This window comes from Musca vetustissima, unplaced genomic scaffold (assembly GCF_032173495.1).
Source record: "Musca vetustissima isolate MV318-11 ecotype Yass unplaced genomic scaffold, APGP_CSIRO_Mvet_v1 utg16562, whole genome shotgun sequence".
Classification (NCBI taxonomy): Eukaryota; Metazoa; Arthropoda; class Insecta; order Diptera; family Muscidae; genus Musca; species Musca vetustissima.
In genome coordinates, this window is record NW_026880724.1 from 21,602 (window position 1) to 32,550 (window position 10,949).

The following is a 10,949-nucleotide window of genomic DNA, read 5'->3' on the forward strand; positions in this document are numbered from 1 at the left end:
CCTCCTTCACACACAATGTTCATGGTTCATGGTGTATTTTCCAATGAAGTGCTGTAATTCAACATTCCCACGTTCTTCTTGATGGATAAAAATCTTATTTGTAGAGGAATTTCAATACATTTACATGGCTTTGTATAGCTCCATTATAACTGCATCGCCCGATTTTTCGTATTTTGAATGTCGTATTCCAATCGAAGAAATTAGCAATTGGAATTCTGGATTTTTGGAGGATATACTATGGACAATGATGTAAGAGTTTGTAACGCCGTGAAATCTTGGTCCTAGACCCACCTTTCATTACACCGTTTACATCTCGACTAGCTAAGTCGATCTAGAGATGTGTGTAGTCTGTCTATCCATTATAATTTGTAAACACGAAACAGGCCACAGTTATGTACCAATCGTCATGAAATTTTGCATGTAGGATAGGTTTTGGACGAAGAAGACACCTATTGTAACAATTGGTAATGATCGGTAAATATTTAAGGGATCATATGGTCGGCTCCGTGCGAAATGCGTTTCAAATATCGAGTTACACCCATTTGCGTTGACAGACATTCTCAAATACAATCTAAAGAGTATACCACTTTGATAATATTTATTACCTAGGGAGAATCTAAAAAACAAAATTTAGGTAAATTTCCAAATCATCGAAAATTGAGGAAACCGCTATATTGGGAATATGGATTCTCTACCAAAGGCAGACACGCGGAACTTAATATAGTGGGTGGATCGTTAAATCGGATACATTATTTTTGTGTATAAATTTTAAATTATATTTGCTTTAAAAATTGTGTGTTCATTATTTTGATTAATTTTCGCGAAGCAGATGATTTTTATTTACGTTTTTTATTGTGTTGGTTAAGGTTTTCTTACTTCCACATTACAACACTAGATTATAAAACGATTCGTTACGTGTCGATTCTCAGAATTAGAAAATTGCAAACGATCGGAATTATTTTCGGTACGCAATTATTTCTCTATCGACTCCGAGCATCAGCTCCCTGCTCCACTCACTGGTTTAATTTTAGGTCCTTGTTTGGCATTGTCGCGATATAAAGGAACCGTGTTCTATTTTAGGTATTTTTATTTAAAATTGGTAGTTCCGCTTAAAAGGGAGCTATATCAAAAGTATGGACCTTGATTGTAAATTATAGACCAAATGTTTTTTATCCGCTGAGAAGCCGAAATGCGAAATTTCACAGACACTTCGAATTGAAATGGGACTTTCAATATACCAAATATGGAAAATATGGCTATGGTCATCTAAATACCTTAAATGGGGCGTTATCTTCCTATTGGAGCTTAAACAAAAATTAGGTCAGATTGATTGTCCGAACATTACACCCGGTTAAAGAAGCAGAGTATCTCTGTATCATCTCATTATTAACCAATAATCCGACATAAGTTAAGTCCTAGGATTATGTATGTATGAAACTAGCAATCTCTTAGTATTTTACCTACTAATTAAGAAAATATTGCTCCAACGTACCTTAACTCTTGTAGGATATTTAGATGTAGCCAACATTAATTTTATATCCAATAAAGTAATATTAAAAATCTTGTCTTTGTCACATGATTCTGTAAACGATAATTTTGCTATAACTGACCGGACCATCAGTGTTACATTGACCCACAAGTTTTTTTTCGGTTATTCTTAGTATGAATAATGTCACACAATAGCCAAATTCGATACCATTTAACTAAAATCGGAATAGCCCTGGTCATCCTGTAGAATAGTAACATATCTTCAATTATTTTATGTTTGTTGTTTTCTTTTTATTTTTTTGTTTATTTTTACATTTACATTCTTTTTTCGATGTATAAAAATAATGTTTATTTTAAATAGTTAGCAATAGTTTAGAATTTAAGTATAGTAGTTATCTCAATGTTCGGTCTTTGTAGATAGTAGGATCTCACGTCGTTATAAAAAAATGATAATAGAATAATAATAAATGTATTTTTTGCATTATTTTAATGACTTAATTACTAAACAAGCGGCATTTTTTCGTTTTGTTTCGATTTTTTAGTTAAACTTAAAAAAGTGAAAGAAAAAGAAAAAAAAAACATTAAAAGAAAATCTATATATATGCATATATACACAAAAACAAAGTTCACGAGTTTAGGAAACACAATTTGTTTAACTAAGCAGAACCCATTAATGCTTCATTGGCCAGCAGTTCTCGTGACACTAAACCGGATGGTGCAACTCTTGTCCGCGACCGTGATCGACTTAATTGTGCCCTACGTTCGGCTCCAGCCGGTCGTTGTCTTCTCTGTTGACGATTGTTTCGACTACCGAAGGCCGAACCGGTCTGCAATGCCTCCAACAGACTGTCCATGACACCCTCCTGGGCATGAGCTGCATCCATATCGACTAATGCCAATTTACGTTGCTGTCTTTCCATTTGTTCACGCAACGATTGTTCGCGTGCCTCTTGTAGGCGGCGCTTCTTTTGCTCCTCTTCACGTTGCCGCAGAATTTCTTGATGTGCCTGAAGGAAGGCATCCTTAAAGGTTTTAATATCGACAAAGAATTCTTCCATCGTGTATTTGGCCGGATCGAATGCGAAATATTCGCCAAGTTCTTTGTAGAGTCTTTCCATTTGTACTTGCATTTTACCTAAAATAAAGGGAAAAAGGAAATATTATTTGAAAATAAATCAAGAAGGTTCTGAAAAAAATAAAAAACAATTCGTGTACAAAATCAAAAGATTTCATATGAAAGATCAAAAAGTCTACGTATAGAAAACTAGATGGTTTCGTATAGTAGACCAAAATATTTTTCATTAGAAGAACAAAATGGTTTCCCAAAGAAGTCCAAAAGATTCTCCCATTGAAGGCCAGAATCATCCAATAGATCACCAAATACATAAGGCTATGGAGACCAAAAGTTCTTCCTATAGAAAACTCAAATGTGTTCGTATAGTAGTTCAAGAGGTTTTCGTATAGGAGACCAAGAGATCTTCATAAGGTATTTCTATAGAAAACCAAAAGGTCTTCGTATAGAACAACAAAATGTCTTCGCAAAGAAGACCAAAATGTCTTCCTGGAGAAGACGCAAAAGTTTTCATATGGAAGAGCAACGTATTTTCGTATAGAATCTCACAAGGTCTTCGTACAGAAGAACAATAGGTTCTGAAAATACTGAAGATCAAGAGGTATTCGAAAGCCCTGTCGTTTCTTTAAGTTTTTATCCAGTTTCATACTCTGCCTCTTCCCACTTACCCAACACATCCACCTGCTGTCGACAATCAGCAGCAAATTTACTCATTACTTCTGAGAATTTATCATCCTCACATTGTGGCACTTTGTTGTTTTGCAGATCAGTTTCAAGATTCTTAACAGCAGCATTCATTTGTCGCATTGACTTTTGTATTGTGTCCAAATTGACACGTGACGCTTTATCGACATGTGACATATCGTCATAGAATGTCAAGGCGTCAGGGAATTTCTTCTCCACCACATCAACCAAATAGTGTAACAGTGTGTGTTTATTTTCCGCATCCTTGGTGTTTGTCAATTTGGTTAGATAGGATATTTCAAAGCCATAGGCTAATTCATTCTTTGAGCCAGAATTCATGTAATTACCCATAAGGAGTATCAATTCTAGAATTTTGGAGAATTTTTTGCTGTTGCGAACTTCTTCGCAGGCAGCCGTGCCCGCAACAATATCCGGCTTAATGTCCTGAACCATATCGTTAAAGGTTAACTTAAAGTTGAGATTGTGTAGACGTGGCGAGAGACGTTTAATTTCACCTGCAAAATGGAAGAGAAACGTTATTATCCTGGAAAACGAATATTACTCTGCCCTCACTTACCTATAGTTGCTGCAAACTGTTCTATGGGCGGTAGAGGTTCACCTTTGGCCTTGATCTCCTGCAACCTCTTCAATTGCTCTGGTGGCGGCAAATATTGTATCAATTGTTGCAGAATATTGGAAGACAAAATATCAGTATCACAGCGTAACAGACAAATCTTGATTTGTTCATATGACAAATGCTTCAGGGAACCACCCAATAGAATTAGCAAATTCTGTGCCGATTTACCATCCAAAACTCTCAAGTCAATTGTCTTCTTTGTTAACGTTGTGGGTTTATCCACAGAATCCTTTTGATCCTTCTTTATGGGTTTGGAAGAGAATTTGAGAGCCAATTCGGCAAGTAAATCATCCGAGGCCAACTTATCTTCTTCACATTTAACCCAAAATGATTTCTCCGACATCTTTTGGGGAACAATGGCTTTCCAATTGGCACGTTTCATGGGATTTTTAACTTCCCATTTCTTTTTGGGTTTAAGACCATGTGGCAAGACCGGCGCCATTGGCATCATCATTGGTGGTGGTGGTCGGGGACCTCCAGCCATGCCGGGCATTGGTGGTGGTGGAGGACCACCTCCCATACCAGGCATTGGGGGCGGTGGTGGACCACGTATACCACCCATACCCGGTGGAGGTGGTGGTGGGGGAGGTGCTGGGCCACCACCCATTCCTGGTGGTGGAGGAGGTGGTGGCGGACCCGGCATTCTTGCTCCGCCTGGCGGTGGTGGTGGCATTGGAATATTTACCTTTGGTAATTTACTTGGCGATTGTGCCACAATACCATTCTTCTCCATATCCTTGATTTTCTCCTCCAACAGGGCCACCTTCGCCTCAGCCTCCTGTTTGGCATTTTCCAACTGCTCAATTTTCTTTTCATACTCCTCAGCACGTTGTGACTCTTTGGCCTTGGTCTTTTCCACTATGTCATCCAGCAGCAGTGAGGTATCAATATTGAAATTTCTATTTTCGAAATTCGGATCACAGTAACCTTTGTGAAAGACAATTTGCGATATGCACTCCTCAATCAATTGATAATATGCTGGCCGGTAATAGAAGTCATCACGAATATACAACAAATGCTGCATTATTGACAGGAAATAGGGTTCGGCAGGGGTATCGGTAACTAAATTCTTTACAACCTCAAAACAATCCGTCACATCATCCATATTGTAGATGACATTATCGAATCGCTGGATAAACTCCTCGAAATCGTCCTCACGTATCTCGTTGAATATCTTAAAGTGCTGTTTCAGGGAATCGTTGTTGCTCACCTCCACCATTTTCTTGAAGTCATCGAATTTCGCGTACAGACCCATACGCATGATTTCACAGCGCAGATGGAGACGGAAATTTAAATCGCTGGGCGTATTTGTGAGGGTATTGATGAAAATTAAACTATGACAGGCCAATTCACGACGTGGATCCAGTTTTTCTGATATAAACAGCGAATCGACAATGGGTCGAAAACGTTCTCCCGACTTGTACGATGTTGAGGCTGCCGTTGTTATGGCCCGCAGCACCTTATCGTAACCATTACGTTCATGTACCAAACAAAATGAGGCCAGTAGCTTGACAGCTTCACACATTGTAGTCACTTTGCGGGGATCAAGAGATTGCGCCAGTAGCAGTACCACAGTATGTTGATCCGGCGTTAGAACCAAATTTAAACCCCATGTATTATTCATAATGGCTTTAAGGCATCGTATACACTCCAGTTCAATACGATCCATGGAACGTTGTTCCTTTTTACAGCGTCGCATCAAGTTGATAATCTCATCGATACCCTCCTCACCGAATTCCTTAATCCACGACAGTGGATTATTTGTGAGGGCGACACGTAAACTTTCAAGGCAGGCATAGATTTTTGGTTCACTGTGTTCGCCATTACGCAGGTACTCAATGTAGTCGAGGGGTTTTTCAAATTTTGAATTGGCTCGATGTTCGAGGGAATTTTTACCTGTAATTGTAAGAAAAAATTGAGTTAGAAACAATATTTAAATCATTAGCAACAACTATTGAATATTTTGAAAATGTGAAAAGACTTTATAGTTTGTCAACAAGTTTTGTTTATCAGTTTTCAAGTACTGCCGGATAGTTTATGTCGAAGATTGTCTTGAAGAGTTGCCTATGAATCCCTAACTCTGTCACTGTTTACGTTTAGCTGTCTTGGCTAAGGTGTATTTTTACATTTCTGTCTCGACCTCTTGACTAAATTCGAAACGATTGTTGCGTAGTAGCACAAGTTTCAACATTCTAATCAGTTTGTAAAACGTCTGGGATTTAAATATGAGGTTAATTTTAAGTAATTGAGGACGCTGTGAATGGACCTCGGGGTAAAGTGCAATATCTTGGGGTGCATCCAGGCAACTGATCACGAGGATTTTTAATTAAAATGCCACGGCCTACAAAAAGACTTGGCGTTCCTTTTAACATTTGCTTCAGCGGCATAAATCCGTTTCGCTTTTAATTGAATTAACCTCCCGACACAACAACTAAAAGAAAAAGCGACAGAGTTTGAGAGGAAAATCGACCAAATTTCAATATTTAAATCGGATAAGTCGTTAAAGAACTAAAGATGTGCTGAAGAAACCCGTTATGAAAAATGTAACTCTTAACCGCAGCAATAGATATACCCCATCAGAACTAGAAACTTTTGTTGAACATTCGTTTTCCCAGAACATTCTTTATTGGAAAAACTCTATACAGAATTTTCCCTGTAATCGTTTTTGAATAGATGTTAAGTCGAGATTTTATGTTTGTTAATGGGAGGTCATATCCAAAGTGAGTCTCTTTGCCTTGTATAAAGATAAAGTCTGTTTATACTAGAGGAAAAATGTTTGAGAATATTTTAGGGAGTAAATTCAGAAATCATAATCATAAAAGTAATTGAATTTTTAGTGGGAAAAGAAAATACAATTTGTTGTCTGTAGTATTTTTTTTATGACTGTAATTAAATTAGTATACATTTTAAATAATATTACGATTATAGAGTGGCATTGCGTCACTATTATTAATTGTTATCGATTTGAAATTAACAAAAATGTAGATGTTATGACATCACACTTAACAGAAAAGCGTTAAAAGCCTTTGTACGGCACAACAACTACATGTAGTATCTCATCAGTAAAATGCAGTCTTATCTTTTATACCCCCTTCTAAAAAAAAAGATTTCATAAATTTGCAATATTAGTCATACCACACGTATATGAGGTGTTTGTATGGATTTTGGTTTGTGTGAGAAATTTTATTTTTGTTTTCATTTTTATTTTGGTTTGCTATTCTTTGGTGTTGTCATTTCCATTTTAAGCAAAAATGTATATAAAACAAATGTTTAAAATTAAAAATGCAATCAGAATGCATTAGTTAGCACACAGTGTATAAAATTGTATTGTACGTTTTAGATTTATTTTGAATATATATGATGACTTGATTTAATTAATTTAGAATATTGATGGAAATATATCGGTTATTATTTTTAAATCACATACATAAACCAAAATAAAACCACGATGTAGAAATCAATTAAGTAATTTAGAGAATATGTTACTTGAACATTAAAACTCAGTTTGGGTCTAATATTACTCCTAGATCGTAGGAGATCTTAATAGTTATAGCTTCTTTTAAGATTTAAAGATATTTTATTGGAGCTACCAAATAGCCAACGAATGCAAGTCCAACTGTAAAAGCTTAGATTGACATCGTTAGTACTTTGGAAAAACGAATAACATTGATTTATAGAAAAATAAGAGGTCCTAAGTGAGATATTTCGGAACCACAGATAATACAGTAATATTTCTTGGCAAGTAACTATGGAGAGGAGAGTAATGGACCAAAGATTTCATAGTATATAATTTTACATATGGGATGCTTTACAATAATAATTTTTGAAAATTTGTAAACAAGTGGTACAAAAATTACAAAAAATAAATAAATAATAATGCCGCTTAAAACTAGTTTTTATACCCTACACAACTATGTTGTCAGGGTATTATAGCTTTGGGCAGCCCCAAAAGTTTGTAACGCCGCGAAATATTGGTCCTAGACCCACCTTTAAGTATACCGATCGTCATATCTCGACTAGCTGAGTCGATCTAGACATGTGTGTCCGTCCGTCCGTCTGTCCATTATAATTTGTAAACAAGATACAGGCCACAGTTATGGATCTTCACGAAATTTTGCATGTAGGATGGGTTCTGGCCAATGAAGACCCCTATTGTTTTTGGGAAAGATCGGTTAATATTTAGGGGATGAAATGGACCAAATACTAAATTTTTGTCGGTTTTTCTGGTCGCTCCAGAGGCCGCAAATTTTGCATGGAGAAGGGGATCGGGCCAAAGAATAAGTATGCCTGTTTTGATAAAGATCGGTCAATATTTAGCGGGTCAAATGGGCCCTGACTTTTGTGTGAAAAATGACAAAATTTGTATTCTATAGCGTATATATTTACCCCTAAAGGACATAGACCCGAGAAGTTGATATTTTATCCAAGAGGAGTGGTTGACCTTTAAATTGATACCAATTATATTGTTGTATGTGCTCGGATGTGGGAGTTACACCTAAATATTTACAAGTATCTCCGTATTCATATATTATTTAGTAACCCATTATCACTCTATAGAGCGGAAGTATAGCGCCGATCGCTTTGAAATGTTCCATGAGGTTCCAGTTATGGTCAAGGACAACGCCTATAATTTTCGCTGATGATCAGATATAAATTTTGGAATGAAGTGGACCGAAAACTTAATTTTTTGTGTTATTTTCGAGTCGATCTATATACCACAAATGAAAGCCGAACATCACAACACAACCCACGGTGAAGGGAATCTGGACAATAGCTGTACTGAATACTCGTAATATTCGGAAAATATGTCAGTGTGAGGAAGGGTAGCTAGGACCTCTAATCGGGCAAGAGGGTGCAAATATCACGAAATATTGCCCAGGCTCGGAATAAACATCCGGAGAAAATTTGAGCTCCATGGTAGTTGTGTAGGGTATCGTATGGTCGGCCCCGTCCGACTATACTGCTCCGCACACTGGTTTTAAATTTTTTTAGTATCCTGAATTTTGCCTATGAATTATTGTTATTGTAACAGCTCTACTACCAAATGATACCCGGATCATTTCGAATTGTAGATTCCACTGTCGAGGAAACCAGAGATAGCTATGCATAATGTAAAGGCACTAAATAGTACTAAATTCAGTTGGTTTTAGGTGTAATTTGTATTAGGTAATGAAATTGTGCAGATAGATTCTTAATTTGGAGATAGATTCTTTGATGTGGAGTTCAATGTTGATGTGCTGAGTTAAGATAACGATGTGATGTCGGAAGCAAGGATGTGTAGAGAATGCAGGATTGAGAATAGAAAGTTGCAGGACATTGTTTTTGTAGCAACCCCATTACTTTTACACAATGGGTTGAAGTGCAATGTTGCCTCTTTATGTTTCTTGTTGGGCTTTTCTGGTCAGATAATTTTTTATGAAAATAAAACGATTTTTATTCCATATTTCGCTCGACGTTTCGTTGGCTTTTTTCCAACATTTTCAAGAGCTGATTTTATTAATTTTAATTATTTGTCATTTTTCTATTATTGACTTAGATTAAAAAACGGGACTCCACCAACATTTATATAATAAAAATAAATAACAAATGTTGAGGTTCCATCGATTATGTCATCGATAAGTCTACTTGTCGGTACCTCAACTATTACCTATCGTCATCAGAGAATACCAATCGCTAAGAAAGAAGAAGCAGAAAGCTAAATAACTTTGCCGCTAAAACATTAAGAATTGTTTTTAAAAGGAATAAAACATTAATTCAGACCGCCAGAGTCTTTAAATTAAACAAGTGTTTTATTTTACCAACCACCACCAGTTCCTAATTAGCAACACGTAAGTATCGCCTGTATACTTGTTGTGTTGTCTAATATTCATATTTATTGTTGTTCGTCTTTGTGCAACAAATAATTTCGGTTCTAAAGCTACTCTGTAGATTTAGAACCCCTACAAGTCCATACGCCTGTATCGGAACTTGTACATGGTCCTTCGAAGCCTTTATAAAAAGAATCGGCTGATTTGCCAAAAAAATCTCCAAAAAAAAATAAAAAAATTTTCCAAAACAATTCATTTTATATTGTGAAATTGGCGGCTTTGTATTTTGTTTTTGTAAGCAAAAACAATCGAAGTATCCACAGAGAATATTTATGTGTGTATATTTGTTTAACACATTGAAATCCACAAATACACTAACATCTTTTATCAAAAACCATCACGCTCACTTTGCTGCATCATTTTTTTACATTTGTTGTGTTGCATTTTTTGCTTCATTTTCTTTGTTACATCTGTTTGTGTTGTTTTGTTTATGATTTACAACAAACACAAAACGAACATTTGCCATATGTTTCATTGTTGTGTATGATCGATCTGTCAACTGTCATTGCTTGTTACACTGACTATCGATCAGCTGGTGTGGCCTTACAAGTTGCGTAGTTAGTGCGACGTAACGCAAGATTTATAACGTATCGTACAAAGTTTAGTACACACTTTGAATACCATTATAAAAATAATAGTATAATAAATAAAATAACCAAAAAATAATAAAATTAAAAGAAAAAAATAAATAAAAAAGAGAAAATAATTTGAAAAGTTATTTAAAATACATAGATATTTATAAATTAATATTATAATTTTTTCTCTTAAGGTTTAAAAAATAAACATTTATTGAGAATAAGAAAATATACACAGCAAACACACTACAAATTTATACAACTTCATTTATTTTTATTTTTTAAAATAAATTGAAAGTTGAAGTGTTTCGTATATTCAAAAATAATAAAATTCATAAATAATAAACCAATTTAAAAAATATTAAATAATATAATAAATATATATAAATACTAATAAATTAAATTTCAATAGATAACACTCTTAAAAATGAGCTATCAGATTGTTTAATAGGAATTAAATTAGAATCATTGAATGAAGAATGGCACAATGTACGCAGTGCATTTGAAAGTGTATACTTTACAGAAAGTGATGAAGATTGCAAATTGACAGCCAGAGATATGTTTGAGTCCGCCAGAGACAATTATCAAACGACAAAGGCCAATTTGTTAGAAATTTTAAAAAATAG

At 35.4% G+C, this 10,949-nt stretch overlaps 1 protein-coding gene across 1 annotated transcript; it reads right to left on the reverse strand.

The window, feature by feature from the left end:
* Positions 1-2,057: 2,057 nt before the first annotated feature.
* On the reverse strand, positions 2,058-5,777 carry LOC133326533 (protein diaphanous-like; the record flags this gene model as incomplete). Its single annotated transcript, XM_061535150.1, has 4 exons — positions 2,058-2,623; positions 3,229-3,759; positions 3,822-4,355; positions 4,395-5,777. Coding segments are annotated over 4 exons (2,927 nt in total), but the record flags the coding sequence as incomplete, so codon positions are not given.
* Between the last annotated feature and the right edge of the window lie 5,172 nt (positions 5,778-10,949).